Raw genomic sequence first — 20,240 nt, 5'->3', positions numbered from 1 at the left:
TTGATAATAGTTAATAGTGTCAACTATGAAATTTTATAAACTTGCTTGCTATTCTAGAGTACACTATTTTCAGGATTATTTGAAAGCAGTAAAATAGATTTGATATGTTTAAATAATTTTTGTCACATAAATACAAGTTATTGGTACTGAAGAAACATATTAGTGGTTAAAGCGTGAAATGCACTTGCAGAGGATCCAGGTTTAGTCCCTAGCACCCACGTGGGGCCTCACAAGCATTTGTAACTCCAGTTTCTGGAGATTGGATGCCCTTTTCTGGTTACTATGGAAACCAGAAATTCATGTATTGCACATACATATATGGAAGAAAAACACTCATCATAAAATGAAAATAATTCTTTTAAAATGAAATTACTAATACAAATATATAAAGGTATAAAATATTAATTTTCAATATCAAAGATGAAAAAGAATGATAAAAGTTTAAAAAGATTTGAGAAACTGTTCTTAAGCCATTTTTTTACGGCATATGATTGCTAAGTTATACACTAAGACTTCCTTTCCCATGGTCTCTGACAAGAAACATTTAAATCAATGTCAGTCTTCTGGAAATTTGGAAATGTACGTGGGCTGGAGTAGGTGGAAACAGGCAGAAGTGTTTCTGATGCTTCTCAAATAATCTCTTTTCCAGAGAAAAGGCCACGCTCAGTGCTAGTTAAAGTACCCGCCTCTAGTCGGTAAGTGTCTGACAGAGCAGAGCCTGGAGAACGCATTTGGAATTGAGACCATTTTCAATCCTTTAATATTTTAGTTATGGAATTTCCATCTTCTGAGAAGCTCTTGACCCCAGTTCTCACTGTTTCCCCCTCCCCCTAAGTCAAACAAGCTCAGGCCCACCAATTACATCATTGCAAGCTTCCCCCTGACTTTTGTACTAGAGTGGAAGCTGTATGACAATTGCATCTTCTTTTTCTGATAACTACTAAGTGTGCCAAACATAATTGTAAAAATTTAATGATCATCTATTATTTAGAAACTCACTTAACTTTTCATTATTATTACTATTTTCCTTTATCAGATAATATAATTACCTATTTTCCTCTTCTCTTTCCTTCCTGCAAGCTTTCCTATATACACATATCCTTGCTTTTTTCAAAGTTATAGCCTCCTTTTTCATTAATCATTGTTACATATGTATATGTGTATACATACGTATTTCTAAATACAACCTGCTCAGTCTGTATAATGTTACTTGTATGTGTGCTTTCAGGCCTGACAATACCACATGTTCGGCCGTAAAAGTTCCTTAAAGCAGATTGAGATCTTTGCTGCTCTGCTACACTCTTATTTATCATCAGAGATAATCGATTTTTCTTTCTCTGTTTTGAAAGACCAGATGTAAATCCCTACATTTAACTTGGAAACAGACAAGGTCTGAGTAAAGTATCAATTCTCAATGAATGAGATTAACCATTTCTTAAACTTCAGACTCCCCAGAGCTCCCAGGGACTAAACCACCAACCAAAGAGTACACGTGGAGGGACTCATGGCTCCAGCCACATATGTAACAGAGGATGGCATTGTCTGGCATAAATGGGAAGGGAGGCTGTTGGTCCTGTGAAGGCTCGATTCCCCAGTGTAGGGGAATGCCAGGATGGGGAGGTGGGAGTGGGTGGGTGGGTGTTGGGGGAGCATTCTCATAGAAGCAGGGGGAGGGGGAATGGAAGAGGGAGTTTCAAGAAGGGGAAACCAGGAAAGGGGATAACATTTGAAATAAAAATACATAAAATATCCAATAAAAAAGAAAGAAAAAGGTCTATTAAAAGTAATTTTTCAGAGAGTACATTTATCTAGTGTTATTGATCATTATTATGTTATCATCTGGTACTATGAAATATATGATCAGATATTTATCATCCATTTTCATTTTGTAATGTCTTAAGTCACATTAAATCATGAATTGTGTGATATCTTCATTTAGCTAGACCTTCACACAGAGCTAGATCCCTCAACTTCTCAGTCATGGTAGTATTCAGTAAGTTTGAATTTGGATCCCGAATTATTTTTCCTCATTACTACCAAAACATGTTCATTAGTCAACAAACACAATCATATTTGTTCTCTTTTTGAAGCTTTCTTCTGATCATTTGCACTTTAATTTCCTCATTTGAGGGAATGAGTACTGAGTAATGTTAGAACTCATGGTACCTAGAACACTGGCACTTAGTAGAGCCTGAATAATATTTTAAAGATCATTGCAGTTTTTTTATACATACAAAAGCCTCATTCCCCCGCAACAACACGTTGCACTCCAAAACGCTTGCGCAAGGCAGCTTGGATCTGCCTGGATTTGAGACTATAAACCAGAGGATTTAGCAGCGGGGTCATGAGGAGGTAGGCATTGCTCATGGTGGTGTAGAGAATTGGAGATGTTTCCTGGGTGTAGCGATGCAGTACCGCAAGGCTGATGAGAGGCAAGTAAAACACCAGCACTGTGCAGAGGTGACAGACACAGGTTTGCAGGGATTTCCAGTTTCGGTCTTGGATCCCTAATTTCATTATAGTGCCCAAGATCTTCATGTATGAAACTAAGATGAAGATCACATCCACTGCAAATGTGCAGAGTACACAGACCAATCCATAGACACTGCTGAACGTGATGTCTCCACAGGCCAAGTTCAGCATATCTGGGTAGTAACAATAGGAGTGTGAGAGAATATTGGCCCCACAGAAAGGAAACGTCCTGAGGAAAAATGGCAGAGGGGCCAATAGAGTGGCTCCTCGTATGAGGGCAGCTCCACTGAGACAGACAACAGTGTGGTGATTCAGGATCCTGGTGTAGGTTAGTGGAGCACAGATAGCAATCAAGCGGTCAAAAGCCATGGCCACCAGAACACCTGACTCTACAGAGGAGAGTGTGTGAATAAAGAACATTTGGGTCAGACAGGCATCCAGACCAACATCATGGACATCAAACCAGAAGATAGCCAAGACACTAGGCATTGTTGACAATGAGAGGCCAAGATCAGTGAGGGCTAGCATGGCCAAAAAATAGAACTGGGGTTCATGAAGGTTCTGCTCTGCTCTAACCAGAAGGAGGAGAAGAACATTGCCCCCAAGTGCTACCAAGTACAGGAGACAGAAGGGGATGGAGATCCACATATGAGCAGCCTCTAGACCAGGGATACCAATGAAGGAAAACGTGGGCCAATTCGAAGAAGTATTCAAATCTGACATGATGGGTTGTAGGTGGAACTGCAGTCCAGGGAACTCACAGATCTGTAAAAGACAAGTTAAGTCAGAAACTTGAAAACTGAGTAATAAGTAAAACAATATATTTTAATGCATGAAATAAAAAAAATCAAGGCATGGAGACTTCAATTTGGTTATCAAATTTTGGGCAGAGACTGAAACGACTAGAATTCTCAGAAAGGGTTGATGTGGCATAGAATTGTACCGTCTCTAATGGAAAACAGTTTGACAGTTTCCTTTTAAAGTAAAATACAGACTTATGATGTACTGATTATTTACCCAGTGATTGCATTACTATGAATTTGTTTAATAGAAACAAAATACATGATCATAAAACCGTATATAGAATTATTCATATGTATTATTTATGATAGCTGAAAATTGAGAAGAAAATTATTATACATTTATTTTTCGGTATGGATATATAAATTATCACAGATCCGTGTAATTTAAATTTTAAAAGAAAAAAAGAAAAATAGGAAGCATGAATGCTGCCTTATCTCATGTACATTAACTTTAAAAAAACTTGCCCAAATATTGTTTTGTCAGAAAAATGGTTTCTCTTATATTTTTGCTTATGAACCTAACCTTTAAAAGCTGAGCAATCTCTCCAACCCAGACAATTGGTTTCTCAATGACACTGAATATTCACTATTGTGTGTGTGTGTGCTTTCTTCCATAATCCTGTCTATTAGCTGATTATTAAAGGAAATGCTTGTCATATTTGTAAAATTACTAGACTCAAAGTACTGGAAAAATTTTTTTTTATGTCAAAGACAAATCCCAGGCTCTGTGTCTTCTACTCTCAACTACTAGACCGCTGTAGATTGCCCCATACTACAGGGAGTAAACTCACAGAGATCTGTGATCTCACCAACATTTTTGTTTAAATATTACTTTTAGTGCTTAATCTATGAAGTGTCTTAAAGTCTTGTGTACATATCCCTACCTGTTCCATATGTAAAGATTTTTTGGACATGTGTTTTACAGTATATAGGGTTTTTTTTTTGTTGTTATTTCAACTCTTCTAAATCTGTACAGATTATTTTTTTCTGAAGAAAAAAATGAGTCAGCTAATCATCCATGAAATGCTTCCTTATTTGGTTTGTGGTTATGAGAAAAAGAAGTCAGGAAGGATCATAAAAGGATTGAATTATAACTGCAACGCATAAAAAGTTTGTCTTTGGTTACCTCTCTGTGCTGATTTTCCTATTTTTAGAATGCTTTTATTTGAATTATGTAGGCTTGATATCAGAAATGACAAGATAAATCATTTCAGTAGAGGTTAACATTTATAAACTCATTGTTCATAAAATATAAATTTTATTTACTCTTTCATTAGTTTCTGAATTTATTCCTCCCTCAAGCCAAATGATGCAATTACACCATTTATTCTTGCCAGTGCCTTTCATACTCATTGAACAAAAGTCTGACTACTTTTTTAAATTCTTAAATAACCACAATTGGATCTCCACCAAAGATTATTTAATCATCTGATATAGAATTATCAACTTCTACTTAAATAATTGCACTCATAAGGTTTTGAATTATGATTACATTTTCTCCTCATTGACTCATATTCTAATATTTTTTTCACAATATTTTGGTTTCTTTGAGATATTTTCTGAAATATCTAAGTGATTACTATCAATGTTATTTTTATAAGCATATAAATTTGACTTTATTTAAATGACTAAATTTAGTAGCTTGATTTCAACAAATTCTATGTGTTTCTATTACTTTTGCAATAATGGGACTACATTTTTGTTGCTATGTGGATAAACCCTTTAAAACTCTAGAGAAAATGATATAGTTCAGTTTCTAAACATTAATCAATTCGAATTTCTTTCTGCTGTGTCAGAGAATTCAATTTAACACAAACGTATCAAGGTTAATTTTAGATATTATAAAATAAAATTTTGTTATATTTGTAAATCAATAAAATGTTAGTATATGTTAAGTCTAACATTTCATTAATATAATATAATTAATATAATAATTTCATTATTATATATATATATACCTGAATATATTAAAACGATAGCATAAGTTAATACTATGACATATAAAATATATATGATTCTAAATTGAGACATGTATATATACATTCACCATATGGGTCCACACACATACATATATAAACTAATAAAGTATACATAAATCATCCCTATTTACCATTCATATTTTTGAGAGTATTGTATAAGTTAAGCCCATATACTTCATCTAGTTCCTAGTCACTCATTTTAGCTTAAATATATAATAGATAAAAGAAAAATCCAATATAAATAAAGATTGAAGAAATATTCAAACACAGACAAAGATGGTAATAAAAAAGAGAAGAAGGAAGAAAGAAAATTTCAGTAAAAAACATTTAGGGCTCTGTGCCTAGTATACAATGGTAAAGTTGAAACATATTTACTGGTTCATAATGTAATACTGCTATGAAACTGCTACAGACCAATAGACTAAGTAATTTCAATTGATAGTATCTGTAAATAAACCTAAGGGATATATAAATGTTGAATCAGATTTATATATCTACACCTATTTTCATCATCAAAGTCTAACTCTCATATTATATAGGTTCTCACTCATCTTTTGAATGAGAACTCACCTTTTAGTGGCAAATTACCAACCACATGAAAAGTTTTAAAAGGAAGCACATAGGCAGTGTGGAAATGACTATCCAGTCTGGAAAGAGTTCCCCACCAGATAAAAATCTTGATTTTTCTTTTTAAACTGGTAATCTTAAATTGGATTTGAATAGTCCTAGTTACTATTTGAATATTTTAGAATGCATGAAGAAAAAACATATATCACTAGAAAGCATAAGTGCAATATTTATATGAAAGAAAATAATTTTGGGTGTTGACTTCTCTGTGAAGGAGGCATCTCTCCAAAACATGTGGTTTTCCCTTTGTGTGTGAAGAAATAATAAATAAAAATTCAATTATTTAGTAGTTATATTTTCTATGTACCATTTGTTGGTTTTGCCATTGTATTTGCTTTAGTTGCTACATGAAATGGATTATTGGTTTATTTAATTCTCATGAATGCTTAAAGTGCATATTCATCAAAAAGTGACTCCCAGAAAAGTTATCAAACAAAATCCATTTAACTTTTAAACACAGTATGCATTCATAGCATCAACGCCTAAATAAACTATTGACAAATAAAAAAAAAACTACATAGAAAATACAACTAATCAATAATTTAATTTCTAATTATTATTTATTCAAAAATAAAATTCTCTAATATAATATCCCAGAACAAGTATTTTCGAATTCAACAATATAACTCCTTTTGTTTTGATCATTTTTACAACAGGAAACAAATATATATGATGGTATTTTTAAAAATTTTATAAACTGAATCAAATATGAAGTTGTTGTTTTATACAGCATTGTTTAAATGGACTTTCTCAGAGTTCAGTAGATGCTATCACTTCTTTTCAGAATACTCCACTCACTGTGCAGTAGACAACACCTTCTTGTTCAAGAGCATCTGTTGCCAGGACTCTCCTCTCTGACACAGGAAACTCTTCACCCAATTTGGAGAGGAAGTGTTTACCTCAAAGGTTCAGTACTGATTTATAAACTAGCAAAAGAGTCTCCCAGGTGCCTGACAAGCTCTACTGAGATTTTAAAAGTTTGGGGAATTTCCAATTTTCCTAGGCAAAAGGCTTACATTTATTTTTTCCTCAAGAGATCTAAGAAGCCTGCCTTTCTTGTAGAGCATGTCTTCCTATCCTGTTGTACTGAAGAGATGGATAAGTATCGTTTTCATTAGAAAGTGAAGATCTGTCAATTTCTTCCTTTGTTGTATGAAAGGCAATTTGAAGTGAAAATGTACAATGGGTATTATGAATGGATAGATATGGTCAAATGTCTATGAAGCCTTGAACTTTTAAATAGGAAAGGACTCAATTTGTAGAAATCTTTATTAAAAATCTGTTCATATGTGCTATCTAATGTCAGAAATACACAACGGCTTCATGTGATTTTTGAGGCATTTATACCTGTTTCTTCTATCTGAGAATATTATAGAATGATGTCATGAAATGAATATATTTGATAGTAAATATACTACTTTAATTCACCTAGCCAAATTACAAGTTTCATTTTCTATTTGATTTTAGAAATTTTTCTAATCAAAAGTCTTAGATAATTTATCTGTTATTTTATGATTAGTAAAAATTTACAAAACCTTAAAAATAAGCCTGAAAATACATTTACTTAAAATCTTACTTTTGAATTTTGTCTAAAAGTGAAAAACTGTCTATGCTGGTTCTCTTCTTGGCTTTCCCTTTCACTAGGACACATGACATCATCATGAAAGTGGCTGGTGTGTACATCCCAATGATCCTACCATATACTAAGTTCTTTTTATTTATTTGCTGTGTTCTGAAGCAATTCAGAATTTAAGTCACCCAAGTGTCATTACACTTAATTTTTTCCACTTAAATTTCCAAATAAAGTTTATACTAATATAAAGATCACACCAGTTAGTTATCTAAACATATAATTTATACATTGGCACATGAAGATGATTTTTCTGTCTTATATGTGTATATACATATACACATATTCATGTAACAGCACTTGATGAAAAAAAAGCCATGAATTTGAAATGGAGTAAAAAGGGGTTAATGGAAGGACTGGATAGAGAGAAGGAAAAGAGGAAACAATTTAATTATATTATACTCTCAGAATAAAATTAATAATAAAAATAACAGCAACAACAACAATAACTACTACTGCTGCTGTTGCTGCTGCTTCTACTACTACTACTACTAATAATAATAATAACAATAACACAAAACTGATTGTATCCTGAGCTTATCCTTTATCTGTATCTGACTGTTCATATATAGACTAGTAGAGTCTTAGTTGCAATCTTTGCTACAGAGAAATTAAGGGAGAGTGGAGAGATTGTGTGTCCAATGGGGAGCCCAGCATGCTCTAATAAATGGTTCCAATGAAAAAGCCACATAGGTGGCCTTGATTAAAACTAAACTAACCATTAGCTGAAATATAACAAAGGGGAGAGAGAACCTGTAGAGACTATAACCAGAGGTTAGGCACAGCCCCTGGTTGAGGAATGGGACCACCCACCCTTCTCAAAAATATTAATCCAGAATTGCTCCCATCTAAATGAAATACAGGGACAAAGAGTGGAGCAGAGATTAAAGGAAAGGCCATCCAGGGACTGACCTACCTGGGGATCCATCCCATATGCAGACACCAAACCTAGTCACTATTGCTGATGTCAAGAAGTGCTTGCTGACAAGAGCCCGATACTGCTCTTTCCTGAGAGACTCTGCCAGAGCCTTACCCATACAGATGAGGGTGCTTGCAGCCAGCCATCGGAATGAGCAAGAGACCCCAGTGAAGGAGTTAAGAGAAGGACTACAGGAGCTGAAAGGAGCTGAAGGGATTTGCAACTCCATAGGAAAAACAACAACCAGACGTCCCCCCACCCCCCCAGAGAACCCAGGGACTAAACCACCAACCTAAGAGTACATATGGAGGGACCATGGCTCCAGCTGCATATGTAGCAGAGGATGGCCTTATCTGACATTAATGCCATTAATTAATGGCATTAATTTACAGGCCCTTGGTCCTGTGAAGGCTATATGTCCCAGTGTTGGGGACTGCTAGGGCGGTGAGGAGGGAGCACCTTTATAGAAGCAGAGGCAGAGGTATGGAATAGTGTGGTTGCGGAGGGGAAAGCGGGAAAGAGAATAACATTTGAAATGTAAATAAAATAATCAATAAAAAACCAAACCAAACCAAACCAAAAAAAACCTCAAGACAAAATAAATAAATAAATAAATAAATAAACAACAAAAGAAAAACCACAAACAACTCAAAAGTCACAACTCTAGGAAGGAGTTTTGGATAGGGAAATGTAGAGTGGGGTGGAGAATATTAGGGTTAAAAGAAAATATATAAGGATGAGGTACAGAGAATCAGAATGAACTATATGCACATATGAAGTTGTTAACAAACTACATTAAAGAAAATGAAAATCATGACTGCTTTTTACAACTGATGTTTCTTTTAACTTATGAAATGATTGCTATTTATAAAGATGCAAAAATACTAAGTAATTTCATGAACTCTTTAAATTATACAATTATATTGATTAATCTAAACTACAGTGGGATCTATTCTAACAGTAGAACTGAAAATATTTTGGAAGCTTTCTTACCCAAGTCAGAAAGTCTTGGTTATAATCCTTTCTACTCTCAGATATAGAACTTAGTTGTGGAATACTTTACAATAAATTCATTTAGTTCTAAATTATGTTTCATGTAACTGTTTAACCTGAACAATAACTTCATAAGCTACAATTATTATGTTGCTAAGCAACAGAATTCATAATCTATCATGAAATGTGCACACACATGAAATGAAACAAAAATGTTTGGGAAATGTAATTGCCTGTGTATCTAAGATATTAGCTCTTTCACAAAAAATCACTAGCTATCTCAGCGTCAGATTCAGTAAATATTTAATTTCTAGAATATCAAATACTTGGAGATGATCTTACTTGCAGACTAGACTATCCTAGGAGAAAATATGAGGCTGAGAAAAAGTATCCAAGACTGTTAGCAAATAATTCAAACAAAATACTCCCTTTTGAGGAGCCTTTCCAACTTTTGGTCCACAGATCACACATGGCACAAAAAAACTGAATGTGGTCCAACACAAAATGATAAATTTCCTTAAAATTTTATGACTTTTTTCTCCAATCATTTTTGTGACTTGGTGTGAGCACTGTAGGTGACATCATCTTGCAACATCAAAGGCTGAATGGACATGGTTGATTGACTTTTCAATGATAGACTTTATATGATGTCATGGTAGTTATCTTGCTCTGTATCTGCACTCTTCTTTATGAAATTCTGTTCAAAATTTCATTGATTTTAATCAATGATATAGACAGATACATGTTTCTACAAGTCCAATGATCACTAAGGGAAAACTTGCTATTACAACTGAAGATGAAAAAATGCTTTTTAAAAGGTGCTATTAATTAATAATTTCTCATAAATAAAACTGGCATATCAAAGGTTAATAAAATCAATTTAAAGCTTGCACTCCATGTTAAATATATCTCACTATTCAAGGCCTGACACTGTTACTGATGCTATGGTGTGCTTACAAACAGGAGCCTACCATGGTTTTCCTCTGAGAAGCCCAACAAGCAGCTGACAAAGACAGATGCAGATATACCCAACCATTGGACTGAAGTTGGGGACCCCTGTGGTTGAATAGGAAAAAGGCTAGAAGAAGCTGAGGAGGGCTACCTCATAGAAAGACCAACAATCTCAATCAAACTGGACCCCTGAGATCTCTCAAACACTGAGCCAAACAGGCAGCATACATGAGCTAATCCTAGGCCCGGACGCATATAGAAGATGACTACATGGTCTAGCCTCAGTGGGAAAAGAGACCCCTAAACCTCAGACTTGAGGCCCCAGGTAGTGGAGAGGCCTGGCAGGTGGATGGTGGTAGTGAACATCCTCTTGGATACAAGGGGAAAGAGAAACTGGATGAGGAATTGTGGAAGGGTGGAGTGGGAAGAGGGCAACTATTGAACTGTAAACAAATAAAAGAAATTTTTAAAAAGAAAAAAGAAAAAAGATCAAGTCTTCTTGCATAAAATTTTTGTATGACCAGCTTACTAAGCTTTTTGACATGTTATAGCCAAGTTTCTCAAAATAAATAAATAAATAAATAAATAAATAAATAATAAAAATGAAACACTACATTTCTTTAGAAGAACAGTCTGACTGAATAACTATAATGAAACATTATTCATTTATGTGTCTATCTTTGAGGAAATTTCTCAGAGCAAATGACAAGGGATAGCAATAGTTTGCTTCCACAGTTCAGATATTCAATACATGGTAATCAGTAGGTTCTGAATGCTGTTGCCAGGTGCATATATAGCTAGATTTAGATGTCTTACGTTGTTTGGCCCAACTGGGAAAAGACATTAAAAAGTCAAGCTTATTTCTGAAAGGCTGTTCATGTTGGTTGTTCACAGTGTCTCAAGGGAAAATGTAAATGCAAACATCTATACACACAACTGTTCCACAAACGTTAATACCAGTGTTGTGTTATTGAACCTGCACACAGTGATGAAAGAAGGACGATAGTCATACTTAACTTTGGAGGTGTTCAAGACATACATTTAAATAAGTGATCTGAGATTGCGTCCACATTTTAGGAATCCTCTTTATCAGAACATCTGATGGAAGGAGAGCTAATATGTACAGATAGAAGAAGTTCAAATGTTCTGTTGCATAGTAGGCTAGTTACAATGATTGTAGTATACTATACATGTTTTTATAATGCTTTTATTTTTAAAGATTATAATTTCATGCCTTTCTTTTTCCCTTTCCTCCCTCCAATAAAACTTAAAACTCGTTTAAATGCTTATATTGCTATAGGTCTAGGTTCATATGCAGTTGGAAGAAATAACATAAAATACCCTTAGTGATGCTTAAAATATTATGTAAAATGCTCCACTGGCATTGATGTTTGTGTGGAGTGCATAAGCTAAAGAAGGATGACGGCACAAAAGGAGTCAGTTGTTTCTAAATCCTGCTACAACTTCTAGAAACACAAAATAGTGTTTTGTTTGGAATGGATTAAATTAATTAAAGATCAATAAAGGCTTGAATGGAAAATTTCCAATTATATAAACTTTCTAGACTTCTTATTTATGGTTTATATATGTAAAATGTGCATGGTGCTGTACTATGTAATTCATTGGTAAACTGACTTTTAACAGACTTGAATTAATACAACCTTGATGTCTACTACCACATCTTCTAATGCAATTACATACTCGGCACCTGGGCATTCTTGCATTGCCTCTAGGGAGTAAGAAGGCCAATGTTGATACTCACATTAAGAAAAAGAGTGTTTAGGGAGATCTTAATTCTCAGGGGAGAGTTTCACATATAAAAACATAGCTGAATTTAGATCATGACTACTCGTGGTTTTCACCAGAGAAGGGTAAGCTGTGTTCACAGAACTCTGGAGAGGATGCTGTCTGAAGATGCCAGGTGAGAGAAAAACCATGTGTAAGTTGAAAATGAAATTTATAACAAAGAGTTTATGGCTAAATTTGGCTAAATTAGTAAATACAGGAAAAGCTGATTAAACAGGAGGGATAACCAGGGCCTAAGTAAGGGGTCTTTTAGGGAAACTATTCCTAAGTTGATTGTATCAGATCTCTGAGATGTATGGAAAATGGTAGTAAAACACTGAAAGTGAACTAGATAAGGAAGAGTGTGTACATACATGCTGATGCTGACCAGGAATCTCCACTTCATCACAAATGTAGGCATACTTTAACATTCGAAAGTGCAAATACAGAAAGTCCTCTGAAAATAAAGTCTAAGCATAAGGAAACATCAGTTAGAAAGTGAAGCATTTAGAAAAAGGTGACACATGGAACTGAACAAACAACACTTTGCAAGTAAGGGGACTTGGAAAAGTGTATTAAATTTAGGCTGAGTTTTCTAGCCAGACTTCCCTGATATAGCAACTGTCCATTAAAGGAGCAGCACCTACCAGTCCTCTGAGACTAATGTTTGATTTCACCGCTGAGGTTGTAATTTTTTATAACAGGTAAAATTAATCACTGAACTTCTGAGTTTCACCAAAATGATGTAGATGTAGATTTTGTGCTGTATGACTGAAAGTAGAAATCAGTTAGCAGGATCCTGAAACGGCCCATAACTGGTACCAGAAAAAAAGTAAGTCAGGATTGAGTCTGATTTCTGTGGTTTTTCTTCATGTTCTTTCTCCATCAGAACTTGGATTCAAAAGAAATTTTAAATAAGTCATAATAGAAATAATGAGATTCAATGGAAATGCATGCCTCAGGTAGGGAATAAAGACTTCCCAGTGCAATCTCCACCAAAACTAACAGCACGGGCAATGATGGCAAGCAGACAGGTGAGAACCAGATGTCTAGGTCTTATTGCTCATGGTGTCATTCCTTATGATGTGAACACTAAGATGCATGGTAAATCTTTAACTTTAGAAATATGGAAAGTGAGATGAGATAGAAATAGAGAACTTGAAAGAATATAAATATCTTCATAACTTTTTTCTAAAATAACTGTGTTGTGGTTAAATGCAGAAAATGAAAATGGAATCATCTCATAAACATTGTCTGATTCATTTTGTGTTGATAGTTGCCTAATATTTTTAGTGAAAGTAGTTATTTATACCAGATTAAATTTGTGCCATTAGTACAAAATATATTTCATAATTAATCACATAGCCAAAACACCTGTGAAGTATTAGCCTGAATAAAGAACAAATGATTAACACCAAACCATATGTGTAAAGTAGGCATACTATAATGTTCTTAGACATACTGACTAAAAGTGAGCTCAATCACATTCAATAATCCTTGTGAAAACTGTCTATGCATGTTAATAGCTATAAAATTAATATTCTATACTTTGCAATTAGTCCACATCCTATGTGAATTAGTATGTAAAATTTTTAAATTATAAATACATTTTCAATTATATAGAAATATTTTTTCTTATTTTCTATTGTACATGATTTTAGAAACCATGTTTATATTAAGGAATGATATATCACTTGTCACAATACTTTTTAAAATTAGCGATGGAGAAGTGACAATAAAAGAATCCAAATCCACCACAAAGTACTTTTTTAATGCATTGTAAAATGCAAGTAAAATGAACTCATCCCAAAGTAAGAGTATATCCTCAAAGGACCCAAGCTCATGATGATAAAATAGGATTACTATATTAAAAGTGAGTAAAATATGTAAATTCATGTTGGTCCTTTTTGTTTTTAGACTCATATATGGAGAAAATTTTTAAGAAAAAAAGCATTAGCAACCCTAGCGTGCTATATATAAAGACTAGGTTCATACCTTACTTGGTAAAGTTTTGTCTTTTTTTTATGCAAAATACTGATTTCAGTCCCAATACCACAAAATGCTATAATTTTTTGCAAACAATCAAATATTATAACATTTATCCATCATAAGTAAGACTGAAGAATTCCACAAAATAGTATGCTGTTGTAAATGGAGTATAAATTTTTATCACTGAATGGTAATTTAGTTAATGATAATTTTCGAGGTTTTCATTTTAAAATGTCATTATATCAATGCCATGACTTAAATTAACTAAAAACATACTCTTCATTTTTTTTTCCTTCAGTGATACATCACACCTGAAGAAGCTGTTCAATAGAGGAATCACTCTTTTTTGAGTCCAACTTATACACTAGGAAAGGTTATAAAGTCTTTTATCATACAAAAGAATCAAAAATTCTTGACTGTGTGAGGATGAGTTCAAAGAAATCTGCATTCAAGGTACAAAAATTATAGAGACAGAGTTCTGCATCTACTTCTGAGACAACACATCTTTTAAGAGAGGCATGCATCCCTGACAACATGCTTCATGTCAACACCACCAACTCCATCTTCTCCACCTTCCTAGTTACAGGCATTCCAGGACTAGAGGCAGTGTACATCTGGATAGCCATACCATTCTGTGTCATGTTTCTCATTACTATGGTGGGCAATGTGACCATCATAATTGTTATCTGGTGTGAGCAGACTCTTCATGTTCCTATGTATCTCTTCCTGGCCATGTTAGCCTCCTCTGACCTGGGTCTCTCTCTCTTCACCTTCCCCACTCTGTTGAGAATCTTCTTGCTGAATGCTAGAGAGATGACAACCTCTGCTTGTTTCACGCAGATGTTCTTTATTCACACTTTCCAAGACCTTGAATCAGCTATCATTCTGGCAATGGCCTTTGACCGATATGTGGCCATTTCTCACCCACTTCACTATCACTCCATTCTCACAGATACTGTGATTGCCAAGATAGGATTGGCTATTGTTGTACGAACCTTAACTGTGCAGGTGCCTCTCCCCATCCTCTTGAGGAGGCTGTACTTTTGTCATTCCAATGTACTATCTCATTCCTACTGTTTGCACCCTGACATCATAAAGCTCTCCTGCTCCAGTACTAGTGTCAACAGTATCTATGGACTCTTTGTGGTGCTCTCCACCATGGGGCTTGACTTTCTCCTCATCCTTCTCTCATATGTATTGATTCTGAAAACAGTACTGTGTATGTCTTCCCACAGTGGCCGCCTTAAGGCTCTCAACACCTGCATCTCTCATCTGTGTGCTGTGGTCCTCTTCTTCACACCCATGATCTGCCTATCCATGCTGCATCGTTTTGGTCCAAGGCTTCCTTCACATGTCTTTGTGACTCTGGCCAACATGCATTTTCTAATTCCTCCTGTGATGAACCCCATAGTCTATGTGGTGAAAACCAAGCAGATCCGTGACAGAATTCAGAAACTCTTCATTAAAAAAAACAACAAAAAAACTCAGGCTGCATCTATAACATAAATTATGAAAAATTTATGTAATATTAAACATGATCAAAAGCAACCTCTCCTTTAAAATGTTAAATTTTTTATTGAGCTTTATACAGATATGAAAACCAAGAACTGTAAAGCCATATTAGTGCTTCAAATTCACAAATTTCTCTCAAATTTCATAAAATTTTATTATTTTCTTTTCATGCCCTATTTTTCATCCTCTTGTTTAAATATTGCCATTCAGGCATTGTTTAGCATGTAAATTCATCAGAAAGTCTGTTTATGAAATAATGTGCATTATTATGTGTATAACTTTTACAATAGTTTTCAAATTTTATGAAATGCTATGTATGTGTGTGTATATACATGCATCAGTGTGTTGGTACTCATGAAGGCCACAAGTGGTGCCAGACCTAGGATTCCTTGGAGTTGGAATTATGAATGGTTGTCTGCCAAGTCACATAATATAGGTATTGGGAATAGAACTTGGGTCTTCTATAAGAGTAATACATAACCTTAAGTGCTGAACCATCTCTCCAACATATGTTCTTGTAAGTTTGTATAATGAACAGGATATTCAATTTCTCTTTTGTCTTCTAGAGTATAAACCCTTCATCAGTTTTCATACCATTTTCTCATTACTTAAATACAACTGCCTATTTATCTAATAGATATTTAGGATATTTAAATATAATAATAGCCGTGTCTTCATTGTGTTGTCTTTGCTCTTTAAACCGAGTTGTACAATCTCATACAACAACATAGATTGAAGTAGTAATGTGAGAAAGAGATAAGGACTTTCTCAATGGAATCAGATGAAATAAAGTTCAGATAACGAATTTCTGAAACTTCACTGATAACCAACACATTTCAGAAAACGACTGGGGCAGATACAGAGGACAGAAAATATGTGCTAAAGTGCTAATGAAGTCAAATATCTGACTACGTGATTCTTTTCTAAGGAAACACATTGTGTGTGTTTGTGTGTGTGTGTGTGTGTGTGTGTGTGTGTGTGTGTGTGTGTAAAAATAATAATAAAGTCCTCCAACCTATTTTAAATTCAGTTTTAAAACTGTATAGTAAATGTCCTTGGCAGCCATATAAATTAAAAGTATTTGGCAGTTTTGTACTAAACTACAATTCATTTATATGAATTGTATTTATATGAATTGTATTTTAGTACAAAAATATATCATGACAATGCCATGTGAATGTCCTCTCCTTAATTAGATAACTCAAATGATACTGTAAAAAACAGGGATTTTTTTTTTTGGCTTAATTTAGTATAATGTATTACTGCATTCATGCACTGTATTCCTGCATAACTTCCTTATTGATCATGAAATGGTGAGTACATTTCACTTTAATATATGCATTTGAATGTGTGTTTGACTTTGAATACATCTACTATGATATTTTCATGCTTTGATTTTTTATATTTGCTCCACTCTATTTTTTTTCTTCTGTTAATTTTACCAACATCTGTTACAGACTTTCTGTTTAACATTCATGCAAGGACCTTTCTTTATGCTATGTATTTATCAAACTTCAACCAGAGAAAATAGTCAATGCACTATTTTGTATTAAAACAAAGAAATAGGATTGTATTCCAATATTCATTACAGTAAAAATAAAGTCCAGACGATCTCTTATGTGGTGTTACTTTGGGCATCAATATCATCAGTTTGGCAACTTTATGATTACCTTAATCACTGGCACCACGATGTTTACTGTCTATCATTAGCAGGAGCGTCAACGGTTACTCTGTCTACTTCTTTCTAATATCATCATGCACAAAGCCTTATTTTAAAGTTGGGTACTATAAGAATATGTGAAATATCTTCTCTGAGAATATGAATGAATAAGGTGATCCAGATTTCTTGTAGGCTTAATTTACAAATGAGGGTTCTTCCTGGTATTCCATGAGCTCTATTCAGTCACTACCCTTAATTAAGTGATGGAGTAGGTAAACTGCAAAACCATTTCTGTCACATGATTCCTGAATAACTGAAAATTTGAAGCAATATATTGTTCTGACTGTTTCTGTATATTTTGGCCAATAAAGACATTGGTTCATCATGTGACAGAAGAAAATAAATTTTTCTACCAGTTGCATATGTTTCCATAGAGCAGTGATTGTTATCATCTATTTTATCCTTAATGCTTTCAAGAATTAGGGATATTCTACTAGTTCCACAAGCTTATTTCCTTCATAGTGGCTTTGATTTTTCTTCCACTGGCCTTATTTCCACTGCTGCTTTTTAATACTCATTTTTCTTCCTCTCTCTCTTTTTTAATTTAATTTTTTGTTGAGACAAAGTCTCAGTATTTATCCTGTCCTGACTTCAAAATTACTTTCTCCATCCTCAGCCTTTTACTTATTAGTGTTGATGTTATAAAGCAAGTATCATCAGGTTGGATTTATAGTTGGCTTTCTTGCTGTTTTTCAAACAGGATTAACAACTAAAAATTATTAATTAAACATGTATCTATAAACTGACATTGAATACAATTATAAAACCATAACTAAACATTGTCAAAAACTGCTAAGGGGTATGAGACTATTTACTATAAATGAGATGTTTCTATTACCCTCTTACAAAGAATATAAGAGCCAGAAGAAAGGAAGGAATGCTGTAAAAAGCTGTCTTCTTGAAATGACATGTCTGTCAGACCTGTGAACTCAGCAGAAGCCATGATGTGCATGTACCATACAAGACTGGGTCCATCCACATCCAATTATGGGTGATACTGGATCATAGAATACCAACCCTCCATGAATATCTATATAGAATCAATGATTGTTGAACCAAAGGGAATCACATTCTCAAGAGGGTAGCTAATGTTACGTTGTCCTCACTCAAGTAATTACCACCTCCCCCCAATGTGTACTCTTTCCAACAACCCTGGTTAAATTCAATGGTCCACAGATGAGCATGCAAAATAAATAAAGGGAAGTAAGAGGGGGACTTGCTTGGGAAAGAGGTGTGACACAAGAAGGGAGTATTTAAAAGAGATGGGGAAAATATTACCAATATAAGTTACATCCTTCAAATTGTAAGATATAAATTAATAATTTTTTAATATTTTGTGTTTAAGTATCTTTACTATTCATAAGCAACATATTCTTCTATAGTGCAAATCTGAGATCTGAAATGCGTAGCCCCACCAATACTCTATAAGTCTATAATGAGCAACATTATTTCATTTTCCCATGTAATTATGAGCACGTACTTTTTCACAAAAAAACTCTAACTATCTGTGCCTTACATTTATGCCTTTTACTATACAAGAGACATTGGAATCAGTTCAAATGTTTTCTCTCTCTTATTTCTGTGCCTCTTAAGGACACTAGAATACCCATAGTGAAATGATAACAAATAAATTGTCTCTAGTCAATTTGCCTTCCAATGCTGATAATATATCACTTGACTGTATCAGTATTTCTCCATAATCCCCAGATGTGCCTCAAATATTTGTAACTATCCCCTAGATACATGTAATTCACTCTATTCTCTTTCCTAATGGTTTAGAAGTCATTTTCATACTGAGTATTACTTTTAACCATCAAAAGGATAATTGAATCACCTAGAGTCAAAAAAGATCAAATCTGTCTCAGCTTTGAATTAATCTTTAGAGATCATATGGGGTTTTGCCAATGCTGTACTCTAACAGGTTTGTTTTCTCACACACCCGCATACACATATACATATATATGTACATATATGTTTATAGTTAGCATAATTGTATTTTATTTTAATTAGAACATAATTACATCATTTTTATCATACCATTCCTCTTTCCAAATTCTCTAATGCACCTCCTGACTTACTTCCTCTCAAAATCATGGCTTCTTTTACTTTCATTGTTATTGTTATACACACACAACCTAAAGATATAAATACAACCTGCTTAGTCCATCCAGTGTTCTTTGTTGAAGGCTGACCACTTGATATTGGATAACCAATTGGATGGCTCCTCAACTAATACTAATTTTTTCATTAATTGATTTATTTATTCACTTTATATTTCGATTGTTGGCCCCCTTCAACTCCCCACTCACACAGTCTCTTTCCCCAACCCCTTACTTTTCTCCTCTGAGAGAGGGAAGAGCCCCCCTGGGTATCACCACACCCTAGCACACCAAGTCTTTTCAGGGCTAGTCACATTCCCACTGAGGCCATTTTTACTACTATTGGGATTCAATTTCATAGTTGCCTGTAGTTCTTTGCCTGTAGGATTTACCCTTTCCATATTAGTGTGACTATTAGCACATAAAATATGATTAAATAAATAATAGACACCTGCACTCTACATTTGTGTGTGTGTGTGTGTGTGTGTGTGTGTACTTGAATCAGAATTCTTCAAGTTAATAGTTCAGAGTATTTTTATCTCTCTGAATTATAAATGTCAAGCTAAATATCCACATATTATAATATTTATAAATATAATACACATGCATATGTTATAATATTTATTGACTATCTGACCTCCCTTACTTAGAGTGTTTTTATATGTATATAATTAGTATATTCCACCACTACAGTCAAAATAATCCAAGGTTAGAAGTTAATTGTAGTTTAAACATGCCCAGTGAAAACATTTCTAATACAT

At 34.1% G+C, this 20,240-nt stretch overlaps 2 protein-coding genes across 2 annotated transcripts; one reads left to right on the top strand and one right to left on the bottom strand.

Annotated features, from left to right (window-relative positions):
• Window positions 1–1,789: 1,789 nt before the first annotated feature.
• Window positions 1,790–6,798, bottom strand: LOC117701720 (olfactory receptor 51G2-like). The gene is made up of 2 exons (XM_034493237.2): window positions 6,680–6,798; window positions 1,790–3,237 (listed from the first exon to the last, which is right to left on the bottom strand). Exon 2 carries the CDS (start codon window positions 3,193–3,195, stop codon window positions 2,242–2,244), a length of 954 nt encoding a protein of 317 aa, XP_034349128.1. The 5' UTR covers window positions 3,196–3,237; window positions 6,680–6,798; the 3' UTR covers window positions 1,790–2,241.
• Window positions 6,799–12,233: 5,435 nt separating this feature from the next.
• Window positions 12,234–17,642, top strand: LOC117697785 (olfactory receptor 51G2-like). The gene is made up of 2 exons (XM_076912471.1): window positions 12,234–12,295; window positions 14,447–17,642. The coding sequence occupies exon 2, from the start codon at window positions 14,683–14,685 to the stop codon at window positions 15,652–15,654; it is 972 nt and encodes a 323-aa protein (XP_076768586.1). The 5' UTR covers window positions 12,234–12,295; window positions 14,447–14,682; the 3' UTR covers window positions 15,655–17,642.
• The last annotated feature ends 2,598 nt before the right edge of the window (window positions 17,643–20,240 follow it).

This window comes from Arvicanthis niloticus, chromosome 1 (assembly GCF_011762505.2).
Source record: "Arvicanthis niloticus isolate mArvNil1 chromosome 1, mArvNil1.pat.X, whole genome shotgun sequence".
Classification (NCBI taxonomy): Eukaryota; Metazoa; Chordata; class Mammalia; order Rodentia; family Muridae; genus Arvicanthis; species Arvicanthis niloticus.
The sequence above is the reverse complement of the archived record's forward strand: the minus strand, read 5'-3'. Positions and strand labels throughout refer to the sequence as shown.